This window comes from Sinocyclocheilus rhinocerous, unplaced genomic scaffold, assembly GCF_001515625.1.
Source record: "Sinocyclocheilus rhinocerous isolate Xijiao unplaced genomic scaffold, SAMN03320098_v1.1 scaffold14, whole genome shotgun sequence".
NCBI lineage: Eukaryota > Metazoa > Chordata > Actinopteri > Cypriniformes > Cyprinidae > Sinocyclocheilus > Sinocyclocheilus rhinocerous.
The window spans coordinates 1,325,530-1,347,432 of NW_015629561.1; the positions used below are offsets into that span (position 1 = coordinate 1,325,530).

Sequence of the window (21,903 nt, forward strand, 5' to 3'; positions counted from 1 at the left end):
ACTTCCTATATGGTAAGTCATTTTTATACTGATATAGATAGTGAATTGGTGGGTTTTTGTTAAATGTGAGCCAAAATCATCACAATTAAAAGAACCAAAGACTTAAACTACTTCAGTCTGTGTGCATTGAATTTATTTAATACACGAGTTTCACAATTTGAGTTGAATTACTGAAATAAACTAACTTTTCCACGACATTCTAATTTATTGAGATGCACCTGCATGTAACTTTTGGCGCTCTAGCGGTTAATAAACAGAACTGCACACATCCCGCGGAAGAACATTCCAACCTGAGCTACTTCTCGAAGTTTATGTCTACGGCGATTCACGCAGGTATGTGTTACTCCGCAGCGGTGACGACCAGGCTACAATAGTCTAAATATTAAGTAGCTACTTATTATAAGTGTACTGTAGTGATTCGGAATAAGACAAAAACGTGGTTTGGAAGATAATTTCATGATGTACTCGCTCAATATATACATTTTGCAAATTTTGAACACAGAAAAAGTTACATAGTGCTGCTTTAAAAGAAAGCAGGAGGGTTAAAAACTGAACTTTGATTGATTTGATATCAATCACAAAAGTCATATTTCTCAGAATCAGTGTTAATGTAGTTACTGCATTTTATTTTCATACAATCTAGTAGTATTGACTTTAACAGCCAGGAAAAAAGAAATATGGATCTGTTGTAGCAACTACAGCAGTTTTCATGAATATTTTCTGCACTGTGCATTCAGCCGACAATAATGGTGTAATTATGTGCAATAAATAGTCATGGAATAAAGAGAGAGAAGTTCCATCTGCCCTGTGTAATTGATTCCGTTTTTGAGAGATAACTGTGCAATAGCACTAATTGATCACAACAGAGTATCACATGGCATGGAGCAGAGGAAGTTTTGTTTGTTTTGAAAAATATGAACTGTACAGATGACTCCAAATATTATCATCCTACAAATACTGACATGAGTCAAAAGACTCTTAAGTTGCTGTATTACAGATAATTACAATATGGAAAGTGAAAGATGTGTTTGGTGGGTTCTGATGTAACGTTACAGGGTTTGAGTTACGGGGAATTCCTCGCGCTGGGGGAACTGTGGTGACCTTAGAGACCACGCTGTGGTTCGCTGTCGAAGTTTGAGTATGTTTGGCTTGTCATGGAATTTTATCAATTTTCCTTTTGTCAGTTTGTAAACTTATGTTTTAAATGTTTTGTATTGTGTGTTTTTTGTTTGTTTTAAGATCTCGACTTCTGTAGTATGAGGTAAGAGGTACACTTTAAATATAAAGTGGTACTTGACAGACTATATATGGCGCTAATAAAAATATAAAATATGTGGATGACGACAATTGGTGAAACTCAAATGTTTTTATTTAAAAATATTTTATTAAGCATTATATATTTTTGTTGAAATTTAATACAATAAACTACATATAATGTTATGCGTGTGTATACATTTTTACATTTTGCAAAATGTGTTTGCATATTTATGTCTTTCAGATGTTATATAATATAGATAATGACGTATAAATAATATAAAAATGCAGTATGTGTGTGTGATATATATTGCAAATATATTTGTAATGTGACTTTCATCTAAACACAAAATAAATAAGATATAATGATATTCTTATACACACTTAGTTCCAGTGACAAGTTTATTCAAGGCATTTTTAAAATTCTCTGTTTCTTATATTTAGTGGAATAGCTGAAGTGATCGACCACATCATGAGTTTGTGAGGGGCAGGTCCGCGCGCGTCCGCTCAGTCAGTGACATTTAAAGCGCGTGGCTGAATCAGTGTGCGCGTCACACTCTCGCCGCTGCTGGCGCTTCAGTTTAGTTTGTATTCTGCCCACCTACAACTCATAGGCGAAAGACATGGCGTCCGTCACTTTAGGACAGCACCCTGCTCAACACCACCTCGACTCGGATCAGCAACTATTTCACAAACTGGAGTCGAGCGACGGGAAGAAATTCACGCGCAAGTGGTCGCTGGACAAGATCATCATGCGAAACAGAGCGAGTGATGTGGACGGCGCGAGAGCCGCAGTCTCAGCATCGCTCGTGTTATTCAATCACGAGCCCCCTTCAGCATCACACAGCCGAGGCTGTAGTGCCGGTTCGCCACGTAGTAATATGAACAGATCGATTGTGGCCATGGACAGAGAGAACGCCAACAATAATAACGGAATATTTCGCAGACACAGTGCCAGGAGCCGGAGAAGCTCAGTGAAGGACACGGCAAAGATCCACGCGTCTTCATCACCACAAGAAGTTCGCAATTCCTCGACGCGGTCAAACTTCAGCTGCCCGCCAGACGAACTGGAGGGACTGCCGATCGACAAGCTGACACAGGCAAGGTCAGGAGTAGTGAAGATGCGAAGCGAGCCTCTCAGGAGGGAGGCATGGTCCATCTTCAACCAGAAAGACCCGAGGGTGAAGGCAGAGAAGGGAGAAGGCCACATCTTCATCTCCAGGCAGCTGAGCCAGGACTGGTGCGACGCCTGCAACCGCCAGATCAGCAGCGCTGCGCTCAAGTGTCGAAGTAAGTGACCACTATCTCTCCTCTCCTCTCCTCACCTGAGCTGACCTTAGATAAACAGAGGGATGAATGAATGTAGGATGAACGGAAAGGTAGATGGCCTGACGGATAGATGAACAGGTGGAAGATTAGATGGATGAATGCATGGAAAATGGATGGATGAATGGAGGATGGATGGATGAATGGGCGAATAGTCAGAGGGATAGATACAACAGATAGATGGCGGGATGGATAGGTAGATGGATTGATGGATGAGAACAGATAGAATGATGAATTGGATTGATGAATGCATGGACAAATGATCGGAGAGGTAGAAAGGCAAAATAGATTTATAGTTTGGATGTAATAATGGATGGACAAATTGGTGGAGGATTAAATGGATGAAATGGTCGGAGGGTTAGGATGAATTGGTGGATGGACAAACAGGTAGAGTTAGATGGACGGAGAGATGGGATGAATGAATATGAATATAGAGTGGATGCATGGACGAGTGGTCAGAGGGATAAAGAGATGAATGGATAGTTGGATGGATGGATGGACTGGGTGGTAGATAGATCAAGCGTTTTTGCTTGTTCATTTGTTGTAAATTGTCGGCACACGTAAGAAACTCTAAACTTAAAGGCTTGACAAATGTTTAAGTTGTAAAAAAAAGAGGGGGAAATCTGTACTTTAATGAGCAAAACTTCTTCAGAAAGCTGTTCAACATTCTTTTATATCAAAACCATGAGATAGCTAGTTGTTAAACAAGAAAGAAAGAGAAAGGAAATGACAGAAGAGAGAACCATACAAGTGTTTGTTTTGCTAGTTTTTCTGCTGAAGGGGTTGTTGGTATGGCTCCACTGTTATAGGAACTTCCAGTATGTCTAATCAAGATAAAGCATGCTGATACATGTGGAGGGTTTACAGAGGCTGAGGGGGGAGTTCCCAGCAGAGGTCATTGTTTGTTTTTCTGTTTCATTTTTTGTCATGTTTGATTAGTTTTATATGAAGGGGAAGGGGGCACTCTGAAAACCCCCCAGATCCTTGGGGATTCCTAAATGAAGTACTGTGACCCACAGGGGTCTTTGATTTTTTTGCTAGTAGAGATAGCAATGAGGAACATTTGAAGGATGTGAGTGAGGTTCCTTTGCCTTTTAAATAAAGTAAGAATCTGAAGTGGCACTTCTATCACAGGATCTAATTATTTGAATTTTTCTTAATCATTTAGAGATACTTGCTTCCTCTCTTTGCATTCTTTGCTTCTGCTCTGGCATTGATGTTGTACCTTGATGTTGTACACTCCACCGTCCCATCATGCTCTTCAGCTAATTCAGTTATTATATGCCCTTTTTGCTTTTAAAGGGCTGCTATGACAAAACCCTCTGTTACAAATAAAATTTCCTTGGATAGGTTTTTTTTAAAAAGAGAACCAAAATTGAATTCCGTTTAATTCTGCTTGAGATACAGAAATAGATCTGTGAATGATGTAAAATAGAATGGCGTTAGCTTTAAAAAATAAAAATAAAAAAAAAAGCTTCGCCAATGTGGTTTATTTTAGAGATTAAATTCATACAGTGCTAGAATGTGATCTGAAATGAATGAGTTTACCCCAGTGCACCCTGAGAACATAAGGTTCAGTTTGTGTGTTTAGTTTTGTGTGTTTGTCACTGTGTGTGCACATATGGTGCATCTGTTCGCTCGTGTATGTGTGTGTGCATGTGTGAAGCGTTGCTGAGTTAGCAGTGTGTCAGCAGTTCTCTGTTGGAAAAGGTACTGCAGTGAACAGCTTCATAAGAGGCAGACAGTGAAATTGCATGGGCTTATGGAGTGTATCATTTAAAAGTTGGGGATGATTCTAGGATTATACATTAACCCCAATGACTGTTCTGCCCTTCCAGTGCAGTGAAAAGTCAAATTTGGGCATCTCTTTAGTCTGTTCTTTATTATCTTTCTTTATAAATAGTCCTTTTAAAGGCATAGTTCACCCACAAATGAAAATTAAGCTTTTTGTTCTTCTATTTTTTTGACCATACAATGAAAGTCAATGGGTACATTGTTGTTTTGGACCCCACTGACTTTAGTTGTATCGACTGAAATGGTTGAAACATTCTTCAAAATATCTTCTTTAGTGTTTCACAGAAGAAAGTCATACAGGTTTGGAAAAACATGAAAGTGCATAAATGATAACAGAATTTTTTTTTGGGTGAACTGTGCCCTTTAATTCCCATTTCTATTTTTAAATTGTACTTAAAGGAGCAGTTCACCTCAAGATTGAATATTTACAGCCAGTGGAGCAGAATGTTGCATCTCTCCCATACTGAGCCGTGAAAATGTAGTGTGTTTGCAGAAGCTCCTTATCACATTTCATAGAGTTCCACTATTTTCATTGAAACCACAGGAGTTTTAAGCACTTGTTCCTCTTTCTCTTCAACCTTTCATTGTAAATGTCAGGGTTGGGTGTAATTTTTCCTGGTAGTTTTGTTGTGGTTTGTCACTAAGATTCACTGTGGGATACTTTGGGGATTTTCAAAATCGAAATTTTGCCATTTTCAGTTCATGGGGGTTTTACATTCCATGAGCATGTCCTGATATGCCTCCAACATAAGCATTGGTTTGTAGTTCCTGTGTTGAGACGCCCCTAGCAGAGTTATTGCACATGACCAAAAGTCACTCATGGGGAAAGCACAACATTGTTGTAACTGTTGCTTTTTTGTTTAGAAGTGTCTTGGAGCATGCTGGGAAATGGTGTATTTAAGAGGTTGCAGTGGTGCAGACGGGCTAAAGATGGAGCATCTTGACTACTACAGATCACTATTTTAGTGCACACAGCCAGTAATTATACACACTGAATGAAAGAGGCAGTCAGAGGACATCAGTGGTTACGTTCGCCTATAAACAGCTCCAAGTTTGTGCTCATACTCTCTCCGAAAGGAAAGAAAAATCACAAATCAGTTCTCTTTAATATCTCGATTGTTTCTCCTAGACAACAATACGATTCAAAACAGAACAAATAGAGACTTTTGCTGAAGTCACCTGATTCTCAGATGTTTGAGGGGAAAAAATAAATAGTTCAAACTAAAATTAAAGTTCTGTCATCATTTATTCACCCTTATGTTGTTCCAAACCTATACAACCTTCTGCAGAACATAGAATAAAAAATAAGGTGTTTTGTCCATAAAATGAAAGTACAATGTTGTTTGTACTCCACTGGCTTTCAAAATATATTTTGTGTGTGTGTGTGTTTTCCATAAGAAAGGAAGTCATACAGGTTTGAGGGAGGTTTTCATTTTTGGATGAATCCCTTTAAAAGTCCCCTCTACAGTTTCAGAGGAGTATGTCTGGCACTTCACTCATTCACCAAGTAACAAAAGTCTACAATAATAAGTCATTAAAAACATTTAAATATGACTTTAAACATTTCTTATACAATTTTTCCAAGATTATCTGAGCTGTGGTATTCAGTACACATTATTTTTTATAGCTCTACACTGTAAAAAGTGGTAAAAATTGTTGCCTTAAAAGGGAGCTGTTTCTACCTGATCCAACATTTCAGTTTATTTTTTTTATTTTTTTTTTGGTCTAACTTTGGTGTATTTAAGTTGATTCAGTGCCGTTAAATAATTTTGGACCAATCTGCATTTTTGGATAGAATAACTTAAGGTAAATGTTAACAAATTTTTGAGCATTTTTTTTTACCATTGTATTCTCTTACCGTATACAAGCAATACTCTCATTTGAAATTCAAGACATTTTTATGAAAGCATCTGAAATCTCTATGAAATCCCCTGAGCTCTAAAAGAATCCTTTGAGCAATAAAATGTTCCTCTAAGACTGCTTTTTCTTGCTCAGCCAACATACACTGTCAAAACCTGAAAGCTCTCATCAGTCATCGATTGCACAGACGCTTAGCTAAACGGATTGTGAAAGACGTACTTAATGCTCTATTGCATTTAGAACTACCATTATAGAGTTCAGTTTCTGAATTATATTCCCTTTATATGAAGGATATGTGTTATGCTGAGTCACAGCAGGTTTAATGAAGGAGAATGGGTGATTTCTCTTCAGGTTGCCTGTTCATGTGACGCTCCACCTCCCTGCTAGTGTGACTCAGAGTTAACTGAGTGAGAGGGTGTCTTAAAAAGGGTTCCTCACTGCATGGGCCTGTCTCAAAGCATCAGTCTTACCTTTTCTCTCCCTCTCCTTCAGTCTGGCTTTATTTGCCTAATCTGGCTGGGTTTTTGGCAACCTCCCCCACCCAATTCAGCACCCATCCCGTCTGCAGTGGAGGGATGCTGCCTGTCTGCCTTTGAGTTTAATCCAAGCTAGAGTAAAACTGTGTTTAGCCATATTGCAGATGGATTATAGCTTATGGATGCCAGTCAGACATCGGATTGATTTTTAATTAAAAGTTTCAGACAGACTGTAATACTAGAAAGAGGAATGTCTTCCTTTTGGCCTCGGTGAGGTAAAGGGATGCTGCTGGGGAAATGTAATGTGTTACATGTCTTACATTGGCATTATACTAGGCTGTCCTTTCTTTCAACTGAAACTGAAACATTTATAGCTTTTACATCACATTACCATTCAATTCATTTTTTTTTTTTTCAGTTAAACAAGATAAAAAAACGTGTAAATCAAGTTTCCTGCATCCCCAATTCTTCATTTTTCAATCTAAATCAACCCCCTGGCTGTGTGCACCACAAAATGTTATTGATGTCGTAGATGTTTTAGTGGTTATGTGTGCGCAGAGTCAACCTTGTTGAAACACACGGTTATACAGCAGAAGCTTTGTTTACTTTCTCAATACAACATTCACCTCAAGCGACAGATGGACTGGGCCTATTAAATCATCATTTCCTGTTTCAGTACTGTGGCTTCACGGTATTCAGAGGCAGGATAGGCAGCTACTGCATGAAGGCTTCATTGGTTGGATATTAGTATCAGGCAGTCAGTTTGAGTTGGAGGTGTAGAGTGGGCTGTGTTTCATGCGTGTGTGAAGTAAAGATGTGTTAATGAGGTCTGTGATGGGGCGTATGGGGCAGTTCTTGCTGAACAGGAGGATTGAGTACGCAAAAGTGTGGCAGGACTGTTGGGAGTTATCTCAGGCTATAATTAGGCTGCCCTAAGTTGGCTACTTCTCTCTTCCTCTATCTCTCTCAGACTCGCTCTCTCTTCTGGTTGCAGACAGCAGGAAATGTGCCACCCCATCTATTATAGTCAACAGAAGTCAAATGCAAAATATGCACTGCTTAGTATTTGTTCTAGGTTTTGTCTAAACATTATGATATTATTTGGTTAACTGGGGCAAGTTTTGTTTTATGAATGTAAATCAGTTGTATCATGATGCAAGTAAGGTGTTTTGAGGTGTATTATTCAAGCATTGATTAGACCATTAAAATGCATTTATTATCAATTTATGAATTTATTTTGTATATTAATATGAATCCAACCTCTGAAACATTTGAATGAAATGTTTTAATGCACTTGTTGATGTAAGAAATCAATAATATGTTTTATTTTATGATAACCAAACCTTTAAATCTTGAAAGTGAAATAAAAGGTGCATTTCTTTGAGTTATTAGATCATCAAAATGTATTTATTTTTGAATAATTCAACCTCTGGATTTGAATATGGGTTGCATTAATGAGTTTGTTGATGATTAATATGCTTTAATTTATGGATTATCAAACTTCTGAATCATTAAAGTGGAATATGGGATGCATTACTGAGATATTGAATCATGAATGTGACTTCACGATAATCAAACTGCTAAATGTCTAAATTGAAATATAAGGTGCATTATTAAGGTAGTAGCTAATTCAGATGAATTTATTTTGGGATGACCAAACCTCTGAATCTCTAAATTGGAATATGAGGTGCATTACTGAGGTATTAGATCAGTAATATGCGTTTATTTTGATCGAACATGTCTAAATTGGAATATGTGCAAGGAGTCACACATGAGGGTGAGGTGATTCATGGAGGTTATCACGTTGTAGGTAAACCTTCATTGATGCTATAATAGTTGTTGTTGAGAGAAATGGAGCAAGATGCTGCTCTCGATTCTCTTTTTTTATAAATATTCACAAGAGAGAATTAGGAAGGTGTAGAGTGGAGGGCTAACATCCAAATCACAACTTCTAAAAACAGACATCCTTCAGGACAACAGGTTTCTCCAATCGTGGGACTGTATTCTCGCACAGGAAGTGGCATGATGGCACAGAGTAACAGGAGAGAGGCACAGAGGGAGGAAGAGAGAGAGATTGACAGATCGATGGAGATGGAGAGAGAAGGACAGGGAGGGAGAGGATAAAGAGAGTAGGAGGGAGGAGAGCAGTGCGGCTGTGCCTTTAAGGATTCACTGAAAAACATGCTGCAGAGAGCAAGATGAGTGGGTGCAGTCTGAGCTGGTACGAGTTCTGCACTGCGTGAGAAAAACAGGAGCACGGACGCAGAGAGAGAAGAACTGGAGAGAGAGTACCAGTCAGCGGAGGGGGGGATTGTGTCAGAGGGTAGGGGTGCAGGGTGGCAAAAAGGCAGGGAGGGGGGGCGTTCAGTGCACAACACAAAACCGAGCGCAGCCCTGCGATGGTGGACACACAGGAGCGACTGGTGCAGGGAGCCCACACTGCGACGACACGGAACCGCGGGCGCCCAGCCTCAACCGGGACGGTGGCCGCTCACGGACTGGCACCTGGAGCGGGACGCAGTGGTGGCACTGGGGTCATGGCCGCAACAGGCCGCAGATAGCGGCGGTCATGCTGCCGGAGATGAGGACGGAGGAGGCGGTGGCCAGTGCCTGCTTTGGACAGGTCTCCAAGCGCCTGGGACGGTTGTTCCGCCGCCTGCCCAAGTCCCGCTCCTGGTCCGAGGGCCTCCGCATGCTGCGGCGCTCCAGCAGTAGCGGGACCCTCGTGTTATCAGGTAACTTGAGACCGAGAGATGAGAAATATGTGGAAGGGGACTGAGATAAAATGGGGTTTAGGTTAGTAAGTGACTGTGAGACTCAAACTTAATGTACTTTTATCCTCTGTGACTAGACCTGCCAATTAGGCTTCAGTCACAGAACTCCGCAGTGGCTTCTTTAAATAGCCTTGTTCTGTTCTTGATGCCGCATCACGTTCTCGTTCTCCTTTCCTGCTCTCCTAGTCTCTTTCTTTCCCTTTCGGTCTCGTTTTCTCTCTCATGTTGTATCTATTGTTGTCCATTCATGTGTTGAATAGACATTGATCTGTAACTCAGCCGCTAAAAGCTTCTGTGGTTCTAGAATGTGCCAGTAAACCAGGCAGACAGAGTGCGATGTAATCATGCATGGAGTCAGGATAATTCTTAGTTGTACTATAGCTACCATTTCAACACCAGATTTACCTGATCCTGTTCAGAAACATGATGCAAACTAAATTTACATCTTCTAAACAAAATGACCCTGCCTGTGAAAAACTTGCTCAAGTGTGGTGGGTGATTGCCAGGGTGTTATGCAGTAGCTTCATTGTTTTAAATGGTTGTAAACATGTTGCTGTGCAGTTGATTGAGTGCTCTGAGTGATCTCTTGGGTACTGTTATGCAGTTGTGTTCTAGTTGATCTCTAGAGGTTTCTAGGGGGTTTTGGGTGATCTTTAGGGTGTTCTTGGTGATTTCTAGAGTGTTGCTTATAAAGTAATAGAATCTATTTCCTCAACAAACCGCCCAAATTTTGCAAAATGCTTGCTTTACAAAGCACCACTTATTATGAATTCTCCTTGTCTGTGTGTTACGTTGTTTTTGTGGAATCAAATTGACCCAATATATCATATCAGATGAATTCCTGTCTCTATTTCTCACGGATCGTTTGTTTTCTATGAAGTCAAGTTAGACACCCAGGCATCCATGGATGAATTTGATCTCAGTGCTGTTTTCGGCAAAATTACAATTTAATCAGAAGCCAAGGGAATTGAAATTGAATTTCCCATTGATCCGGACCAGAATCCCTCTTTGAGTAGTCCGAGACTGGGATACAGTACACCAGCCTAATGAAAAAAAAGTGATCTGCTTTAGTGCAAGTTAACTTCCTTTCTATTCACTTTGTATCATATTTGAATAAAAAGTAAGATATACTAATGAGACTTCTTTTTTATTAGTTTCAAAGAAAGTCTTTGGTTGAGATTGATGGTTTTGCATGTGAAGGTGATGGCCTGTGTTCTGAAGTTTTCATAACAGTGCTTTTTTATGGACATGGACAAGTAGCATGTAGTAACATTTGAAAGTGTCAGTTCAGAACAACAGACTGAGTGCTCTGATAATGGTGTCGCATCTGGCTCTTAACTCTTAACTTTCTAATGGCCATTCCAATTAGCATTAAAGCTGTTTGTCAAATATGAGCCTTTTTTAGTCACTGGTTCGGAAATGCCTATGAGTTGACGAGTGCATGAGATGACGGCAGTACTTTTCTCACCCTTTCTGCTTCATGATGACATTAGCCATCAGCTCCCGCACACGTTGACGCACTGCTGTGGATGACACGCTGAGTGAGACAGAAATCAGCAGCGGGTGGTGTGAATTTTACATGAAGTAAATAGCCAACTTCTCAAGCAGAATTTAAAGTTTATTATTGAAGTTTTGAATGTTTGAATAAGGTTAACAAATGCTAATAGTCCAGATTAATGACTAAAACAGTCAACTGTAATCATGTAAAAATTTGTAGCATATATAAAAATAAATTGATATATAAAATTCTAGCATATATATATGTATATACATACTCACACACACATTACTTTACTGAAATACTTTGTATTTAGTATTTTTTGTACTTTTTTCATGTCAGTCTAATATTGTAGCATAACCTTTTTCATATAAACCTGTTAGTGTAAACAGCACATATATAGTAAATAATCTGTGGTTGGTCCCTTTACTTGTTGAGTCAGTCGTTGTTTTTCTTTTCAAGTAAATTGTTCTTGGCCAGAATGAGCTGCAGTGTGAACATGGCCACAAAACCTTCATCTGGCGAGCCATTAACATAACTATAGATGCTGAAGTATAGAAGTATTCTGTCAGCTCAAATTGATACTGAATCTGTCTGTGTGAGCTTGATTGTGAAAGCTTGGCTATGAAATGCTGATAAGAGCCTAAACAAACCTGTCTGTATTCAGACTTTGTCAGCATCTGCGTTCAAAGTAAACACTTGACACATATTTCTTTATCTTATTTGTCACTAACGATTCACCCTTCACAATTATTTTCAATTTCAGTGGACAATTTTCAGCCCACAGCCTACTGCAGTCAGGCTCAAGTTGACATTCTCTGTGAATAAGCGAGCTGTACATGTGAGGCTGTGTCCGTGGCATGTGTTCAGGTCCACAGTGACCTGACCAGTGCAGCTTATTAAATCCAATAGATTGGATTTTAGTGCTCTTTTGGCATCTTTAGCATCTAAAAGGTCTTGCCCATGCTTCACAAGACAAACCATCTTGATTTGCACTGTCAATACTTTACACCTCGGTAGTCCTTGCTTTCCCTAAGCTAAGCATTAATGGGATGGGGCTATTTCTGTTCATTATGTTTTAATAGGGTATAAACACAAAGTGTCAGACATTGTTTTACTGTGGGTTAATTCCTCCCTGGATAACAACAATATTTTCTTTTCTCTTGCAGTATTCTAATAAGAGCAAGGAACTAAAAGAGCATTTTGATTGTGTTGGATTTTTAAATAAAAAATATAATTTAGAAAATAAAATTATGCTATATATATATAACAATACAATAATAAAATACATATATTTAACATACATATATATATATATTTTTTTTTTTTCTTGACAAATTATATTACCATCATAATGTTTATGTCATAAATTGTTCATTTGATCGAAATTTTCCAGGTTTAATTTGGAATTGGAATCCCAAATTTTCACATTTTGGATTTTTCGACAACAGTATAGCAGTGGGGAGTTGGAAAAAAGTAACACAGTTCGGTCACTTTTTTTCTGTTTTGGGTTGCTCATGTTTTTCCAGCCATAATTTTAATATCAGTGCATTTCTAGTAAATAATTGCAGAATTGCTCACAACTTAGTCTGAGATTTAGAAAAAATCCACCTGGAAAAAAAAGGTCAGATATTGTTTTGTGGTCTCTCTTAAGACAGAAGAGATCTGTTCAGTTTAATTACAGACTAATTACCCACGTCTATTATCCCATGAATCTCTATGAATGGTAAAGTATATCTATGCTTGCTTGATATAATAGAACCACACATGTTTTAAAAGACTACACACTCATCAGGCCTCTGATAAAGAGAGGTCATTGTATGTGAGTCTACAGAAAGGTTCTTTACTTCAGCACATTTGTTGCTGTTTGAATGAACCAGTGTGTTTCTGCCGAACTGCTGTGTGTTTGTATCTGTTTATTGGAGTTTTTGTGTCTGTTTCTAATTTAGAAACATTAATTTAGGCTTAAATTACAGGGTTCAGTCAGATAGGTTCCACTGGGACCAGGTTGTTGGAATATGATTCCTTGTTGTGTGTGAATAGAGCACTGCAGTGATGACGGTTTTTTTTTTGTATGCCAACCCAAAAAAGTTAGCATCACCCTGGTTCCCTCAACAAAAACCCAATATGATTTTTCCATTGCTTTTAGATTATTGCAGAAAATAAGCTTTGTGACCAACAAATGTTTATGATTCTTGATGAATGCAGATCTGGCATACTATATCCAGCATCAGTTGCGTTGCTTCACCGTCATTCACAAATCCTCACCCGTGGCCTCATGGGATAGTAAAGTGTCCATTGAATGCACACTCCAGAATCCCAGGCGGAAGTAGGCCTAGTAGTTTTTGACTACTGTTTTTTGAATACTATAAATTCAGACATACTACTCTTTTCGCATACTGTATAGTTTTGAAGTAGGCATATTCAGACGCACCAATTGACTTCAGGATGATGGAACTGGGAGTGCTAAAATACTCATTTTCAGATTTTGGCCTACAAAAATATGTAATCGCTTCAGTGCTCTATGAAATGAGCCAATGAATCTTCACTTTTGTTATGAAGGGCATCCTTGAATAATGAAAACAAAGATTCACAACAAGGTTATAGGGTCAGGTTCTCTGACTTGGCCGAGAGAAAGGAATAGCAGAAAATGCTGCTGACTGATGCAGAATCCGAGAAACAGAGAGCGACACGGAGTGAAAGAGGTGGTAGGAGGGTGCGTACAGCTGTGATGCATATGAACCGCGGCTCTGAGAAGGAACTGTGACTCCTGAGGTGGAAAAATGCTGATGTATGGAAGAGAAGGGGGAGATCAGAAATGTCAGAAGGAAGTGGGAGGCGAGAAGGCGCGTGAGGGACAAAAAGACATCAGTGTTCTCGTTCCCTCTATAAACTCCCCCTTACATTCCAGCTATCGGAGGGGAGTTTGGCACACTTTTCCAGCTAAACAACCAAAATGTTTCTTCTGATCAACAGACGTGGTTAACTCCAAGAGGAAGTGACAATGTTCTAGTGGGTAGTGATGTTTTAAAGGGACAGTCCCAGAGATGCGTTTTTGACCTCTTGTACTGAGGAAATTCCACACATGGCCGAATAAACATTGTGTTTAATGTGACAAGACAAGAGTTTGACCTCCTCTGTCTCCAGCACTCTTGTTTTATAGCAGCACTGCAGCATTTCCAGGTTATGTAAACTATGCTGCAATTTACTATCCATGGGGTTTCTATAGCAATGACCCTTACGTTAAACAAGAACATGAGTATGACCGCTCTCTGCATTAGGGTCTGCGGCTTAACAAATAATCTGGGGTCACAGTTTAATGTGCCTCTGGGAAAATATATGAAGTGTTCATTAGACTTTTCTCTACATGAGTGTGTTTGACAAACAAATTGAACGTGGACTTTTTTCCACCCGAACATCAGGACTTTAGATTTTAGAAGGCAAAATGTATGTTTATACTTGTTGTAAACTGATCACAAGTACAAACAAGCCATAGTCTCTGTGCTTTAGTTTACCTGTTTTTATTAACAGTGCATCTTCCATCTGTGCATCTTAAAATTGTAAAAATGTTTATTTATTTATTTTATTATTATTATTATTATTTAAAAAAATTTTCTTCTTAAAATTCATTGTTAGTACCTTGTTCATATCTTGTGATTTTTTTCCCCCCATCAAGGATGTTTTAATTTAAATTATTGTTGTTTTAATTTAATTATTGGCATGATGCAAATTTTTCTTCCTGTGTTCATTATCGTCGACAAAATTAAAAAAAAACCTTAAAGGGGTCATATGATGCTGCTAAAAAGAACATTGAAAATCAATATGAGGTCATAACAGCAGCAAAAGATTATAAAACAAAACTGTTTTAGTGTAGAAACACTAAAACATCAAAGAAATTTACTCTCCTGTTCATCAATGTAGCATTTAATTGATCAAAATACAAAACAGCAATATTATACATTATTTAATTTAATAAACAAATATTATTATAGTAAATAATATATTTCAAAATTACATTTTTATCTGTGATTTGTGGATGTCATTTTTAGTATCCATTGCTAAGAAAACCTTTATAATACTGTGTTTCCAGACTTTTGAATGGTGGTTTAAATAATACTTACTGTATAAATAGAAAACAATGTAATTACCAGATTAACTAAATCTGGAAAGGTGGACGTTTTATTGAGTTTATTTGATTTTTGTGGACCTCTTGTTTGGGAGTGGTTTTACATTCCAGGCAGATGATGGTACCTGCCAGTCGTATTCTGTCTGGTTCATTGTGGGTGAATCATGCTTATTGTATTATTCTTTACACTGAGGGCACGTGTTAAATCTCTTTGCAGTTCTTGTGTATGGAACCCCAGAACCTGACGGTCAGTGATTAGCCGTTGACGACACTCTCATCAGATCAATCAGGTTTAGGGGGTTCAGAGTGCACTGCAGTAAGGACATGTGATGATGGAGTGATGATGGAGGGGAGTATTATTTTGAACTTCTATCTTAAAATAATTATGAATAAACTGCATTGTACCATCTCAAACTAAATTAATAAATGTCAGTATCATTGCACATTTAGAAAGATAACAGGAATGATGGTAACGGGGGTCATCTCATGATATAACAAGATGCTTTTACAAGAGAATTTAAAGCAGATGTTTCTTTTTAATTATCAATTGTTTGCTGATCAAATGGTAAGAAGGTTGACAATATTGTCTCACAAGTGATAAAAAAGAACTTGTGCTTGAAGTGCTGTCTTTTTGAAAAGATGATGATGTCGTTGACTTTTTTAATGTATGTAATAATTAAAAGTAGAAAAGTGGTACTAACTGGGTTGATGCACAACTTCTTTTACATACATTTTTAATCATTTATTAAATCTTTTAGTAATGCATTGTTAAATAAGATGATGTAAAAAAAGATGTAATGATGAAATGCCAGTCTGTTAAAAATCTGATTTTTGTTAATGTGCTTGAAAATGTCTACAATATAAAAGTCTGTTTATTGGTGAAGTAATTTTTTACACATGTATATGAGAGAGACATGATGGCATCCATTTTGCAGGATGACCTATTGTCACCTGACTGCTGCTGCATGTGTCAGGTTTTTCATTTAAAAGTCATTGCTGCGTAAAGTTATCAGGGTGTTGCATTAAACCACACTGTTGATATCAGGCTGAGGTTGAAGGTGAGAGTCAGAAACGGACGGAAGCCTCACCTCCTCCCATAATGCATTTCCTGACCCTGAGTCATTCAGTTTGGTTTGGACACTCTTTCTCATAGTCCCGCCCAACGCTCCACTGAAGATTTATATTTTGCCAGTGTTGTGGTGACAGACCATCGAAACTGACGTCCATTTTCTATGCGAGTTATCAGTGTTGTGTACAGGCTTTTAGCATTTGCAATCTCCATTCCACAATGACAGTAGCAATGTGTTTGGCACTGATAATCAATCCGCTGATAATCTATCAGTATTCACTGTTGACACTCCCTCTGTGTGTAGAGACAGATACCTTAGTCATCTTTGTTATCATTTGACTGTATTGAAAGCAAAACAAAAGCCCATTTCTATGCCATTATCACTAAAGAACATTGTGTTGTTGGCCACAGACTATTTATACAATATATATAATACTGCAGCCACACTGCAGGATACCGTGTCATGTAAAATCACGGTTAGCCTGTGCTGGAGAATATCCAGTGGCTCAGAGTGCCGTTTGCTTGGTTACCGTGTGGCTGTGAGCAATGAATATACATGCTCAGAGTGCTTTTTTTTAGCACGCGAATTTACTTTCTGTGCTGGTCTGAGGTCATTTTATTATCTCTGTTATGATGCTAATGGGAATTTTAGGATGATGAGGTCAGTTTGCACCAGTTTTTTTCTACTTTCCAATGCAAATATGTGGAAAAAGATGACTGGATGGGCAATTACGGGAGGAAAAAATGAACCCCAGTGTCAATGAAACGTTTCTTGGCTCAAATTAAACAGCAGCTGTCTGTTCCAGCACTTTAATAAACTTATTTCATTGGCCTCCGTTAACCTTTGATGTCGTTGGCACAGTGGCACCATCTAGCGAGTGTGCTTTTCCCACTCTGTTACCATGTAAACCAAGGGTCTCCAAACTGCAGAGTCCTGCAGAGTTTAGCTCCAACTTGCCTCAACACACCTGCCTGGAAGTTTCTAGTATGCCTAGTAGGAGCTTGATTAGCTGGTTCATGTGTGTTTAATTAGGGTTGGAGCTAAACTCTCCAGGACAGAGTTTGGAGACCACTGATGTAAACCCTGATTGCAACCCAATTGAGAATATTTTATATTTTTATATTATATAAATATATATGTATAAATGTATTATATGATATTATATAAGATTATATTTTCTTTTAAATTATATTTTAAATTTAAAGCTGCAGTCCGTAACTTTGTTTGGTTAAAAATGATCCGAAATCAATATTTGAGCAAGCACATAACCAGCCAGTGTTCAAAACTATCGCCTTACTTTAGCCCGATTCACAACAGTTAGCTTATAATAATGTTTTCTAATTTAAGTGGTAAGGGTAGGTTTTCGCGGGAAATTCGAGCATGGCACTGCGTCATTACGTCACGTCTGTAAACATAAAGAAGTTGTCCCGGCTACTAGGCTATCGGGCAATATACGGTGAAAATTCTTATTTGGGTCATATTCCAAGACTTAGGCTAGAATCTGTGATTGCGAAGTACAGTAAATATCCACACCAGTGCGGTGACTGACTGCCACACATACTCTTCAGAACATTAGATTCATCCGCGCTGGAGCCGTGCCGACTCACAACCCACGCAAGCTAGATAATTCCACACACAGCTGCAATTCCAGGTTTTCAAACAGAGATGGCGACAAAGAGGCAAAACTTACGGACTGCAGCTTTAAATTTGTTTTAAATTATATGCATTTAGAAGTTCTTTTTATCACATTTAAATTTTAGTATATTTGAATTCTATTTATATATTATATTTTTTCAAATAACAAAGTATTTGTATTATTTGATCATTTTTATACATTTTATTTTAAAATATTTTATATTTTTATTATTTTGTTATATTAAATTATTCTATTTTATTATATGTCTAATATTATATATAGGCATATATTTATTAGATTTTTTTATTTTTGAAATGCGTCTCTTAAGAAATAATAAAGTGTAAGTGAAAAAGATTCACTCATCTAATTTTTGATAAGTTACTCTTCTTCCTGTGCAAACTGTGCAGTGTTTTATATCAGACATCCACTAGATGGCACCACACACAAAAACTATGCACTTGATATGACTGTAATAAAAAGCACAATTGCTATCTCTGTAATAAAGGTTACAGCTGCTATACTTGGCATTGAATAAAAGAAACTAGGTCTTCTGATTTCTATAAACATCTGTTTTGGGGTCAAGTTAGTTGAGATTGAACAGGGCACTGTTTAACCGAGTCGCGACAACCTCACATGACTAAATTCCTCTTCATGATTAATGTTTATGTGGAGGACACATCAGACATTCTGTCTAATGAGACACTGTCACTGCAGAGCTGTTCATTCTGAAGCGTCTTTGCTGTCTCTAGTTTGAGGAGTGCATGTATCTGAGACAGATGTCCGCAACATGCAGATTGTCAGTTTATCATCACCAGCTCCAGTCTAGTTTTTCTCCAAGGCTTCGGCGCTCATGCTGACGCAGACATTTACAGCGAATAAAACACATGACCTAGTCCTCCTCCAGCATATTCAAAACCTTCTTTTTTTAAAGGAGCTGAAAGAGTGTTGGCAGCCCTCACTGGCTCTCTAAACTGTGCTGTTTGTCTGTGCGCTTAGTGACTGTGTGTGTCCTGTTTGTCTCTTGCCTCCAGACTGCAGCTACACATGTCATTTGGAGTGTCAGGGGCTTGTCCAGCTGGACTGCAACCAACTAGACCAGCCGACAGAGGATGTGTCTACCCCCGCTCCACAGAGGCCCGCCGCCAAAGACCCTCAGGAGACGGTAAGTTCACTCAAGTTCAGTATGACTTTATCCCCGGTTTCACAGACATGGCTTAAACCTAATCCCAGACTAAAATGTAAATCTGAGCTGTTTCAACTGAAAGAAACTTGCACTGCCTGATCTTAAAATATGTCAGTGCCTTTGTTTTGTCTCAAGATGCTCACCAGTAATGTTTTTTTCTAAGGCACGTTTATAAAAACTACTTAAATGTCCTAATTGACCTATTGCCTAATCCTGGTTTAACCTAATCCCTATGAAACCAGGTCTATATCTCATTATTGTGACTTTGTTGCTTGTAATGGCTACTTTATATCTAACAATGTGACTTTGTTTCTCACATCTGCAAATTTATATCTCATACTATAACTATATTGCTTTTTCTTACTTTTGCAGATATATGTCTCACAATGTGACATTATATCTCATAATTGCAACATTTTCTCATAATTGTGACTTTATATCTTTATTTCTTGTAATAGCAATGTGACTTTATATCTTATAATTGTGACTATTTCCCATAATTGCGGTGTGACTTGTAGCTGCAAATTTAGATCTTACACTTTGACTATACAGTATCTCACATGTGACTTATATTTGCAAATATGTCTCACAGTGTGACTTTATATGTCATAATTGCAACTTTATGTCCCATAATTGCAATGTGATTTTCTCACAGCTGCGAATTTATATCTCACATGGTGACAACATATCACATAATTGCTACTTTGTTTCTTATAATTGTGACTATACAGTGTGTTAATTTTTTATTTTAAACTTCATCTCACAATTACCTTTTTTATTTTTTACCATAAAGCAAAACAGGCTTCCATATTACTGGTATCATATAACAGTAAAATTATGGTACTTTGACACATACCATGGTACTAAATTATTGCCATGTTCCTTTACCGTGCTATTTTATAGTTACTTCAAAACCCCAGCTACATGTCTAAAAAGTGTAGTAGCACCAAAGCAGATGTCAAAAATAAATAAATAAAAACATAATGTGTTGGAATATAGGAATATATTGATGTTTTCATGGCACTTTTGTGATGGATGATACTTTTTTTATAAGTGAAGCATGCAGAGAGCTTTCCAAATTTAGAAAGAGAGCATGAAATTATGCAGCGAAATGCAAGGGATGAAGCGGAAACTGATTCTGATCCTCCCTGGGTTGCTTGGCTGGGACACATTATCTTATGCTTAACTGTAAAACTGCATTTTACAGTGGCAGTGAGTTTAGTCCCAGGTACACAGGAAGTGACAGCACAGTTGGGACTGAGGAAGAGCAGCAGGGGCCTGCCTGGGGCACTCTGTCCTCAGCAACACACACACAAAGGCATGCACTTACTTTTGCCCAAGTTTCTAGCAAAGCCCATCCTCTTCAAAGCATGTGATGCCTGACCAAAAGGTCAAAACAGTATGACCTAGAGCCCAATCAGATATCCAATAACCTATTTCTCTCCAAAGCGTTTATGTTGTCAGAATAGTCATTACTAAAAAAAGCTTTTCCGTCACTTGTAGTGTATCTGTCTTATTTATGAGGCCTACTCCTGTCTGTTTCTATCTCCTCTAAATCAGGAAAAGAGCAAACCCAGCTGGCCTGTGCTGTCAGTGAGATTGAGAGCTGTTGAATGGTGAGCTGTCAGCAGAGGGCATTATGGTTATTTCTCAAAGGAAATGAAATTCACATTAGTGGTCTCCTCACACAGGGCAGGGCTTTGGTCTTGTGAACTACAGATTGTATCACTGATTTGATGCAGCTTCACAGAATAAGAGATAACAAATGTGTGTGTGTGTGTATACAGTTGTGGTCAAAATTGTACATACACTTTGCGGTATCTGCAAAATGTTAATTATTTTACCAAAATAAGAGGGATCATATGTTCAGTACAAACAAGGGACTCATGAACATCTATCACAAAACAAACAAACAAAAAAAACAGCTGTGGATTATCCAGTTAACAACACGGTATTGAGAATCAAGCATATGTAAACTTTTGAACGGGGTCATTTTTATAAATTCAACTTCAATTATTTTCTCTTGTGGACTGCATGTCAATGTATTTTATGTGAAATATCTTCTTCAGGTCAGCACTAAATAAAAAATAACATGCATTTTGTATGATCCCTCTTATTTTGGTAAAATAATGAACATTTTGCAGATACTGCGAAGTGTATGTAAAATTTTGACCACAACTGTATATATATATATACTGTATATATTATGCAGAACGATTTAAGAATTATTCAATGTGATTTGCATGTGAATGCCTCCATTAAAAAGTCTGAATGAGAGTATCTTTTGCAATGAAACACGAGACATGCCTTATATATAAAAGCCTTTGTTGGTCCATATGCCTGTCACACTGGCATCAATTGTGTTATAGTTGTCTTTACTGCCATTCAATCACCCCAGAGAGATGTACCATTTTGCACACAGACATTGGACATGCACAGGAAATGCAGATAGCCTATAAAGAGAGCCTCACAACGTAATTACAGCCAAAACAGAAACTAGACACCCCCTAACTGGCTTCAGGGATTTAACAGACCTCTGCAGCCTGAAGCCAGGGCGGAGAACCATTGGCCTTATGTAGATGAATTACAGAGATATGAGGGAGTCTCTGTCTGTGTGTGTGTGTGTGAATCTCAAGGGCATTTGCTAAGATAACCCTTGGGCTTGTCTCCAATGTCTCACCAAGGCTGCATTTATTTGGTCAAAAATACAGTAAAACAGTAACATTGTGAAATATTATTACAATTTAAAACAACAGTTTTCCATTTTAATATATTTTAAAATGGAATTTGTTCTTGTGATGGTCTTCAGTCTTCAGTGTCATTGATCTTTCTGAAATCATTCTTGATCTGTTGCTTAAGAAACTTTTCTTATTATTATCAATATTGAAAACAGTTTAATATACTTA

General features: G+C 38.0%; 1 protein-coding gene across 1 annotated transcript in view; it reads left to right on the forward strand.

The window, feature by feature from the left end:
* Positions 1-1,792: 1,792 nt before the first annotated feature.
* LOC107739278 (ras association domain-containing protein 5-like) overlaps positions 1,793-21,903 on the forward strand; it is a 42,790-nt gene continuing 22,679 nt past the window's right edge. The window contains exons 1-2 of the mRNA XM_016551341.1: positions 1,793-2,544; positions 18,846-18,976. Coding sequence (XP_016406827.1) covers positions 1,878-2,544; positions 18,846-18,976 — 798 coding nt within the window. The 5' untranslated portion in view covers positions 1,793-1,877. The remainder of the gene's footprint in view (positions 2,545-18,845; positions 18,977-21,903) is intronic.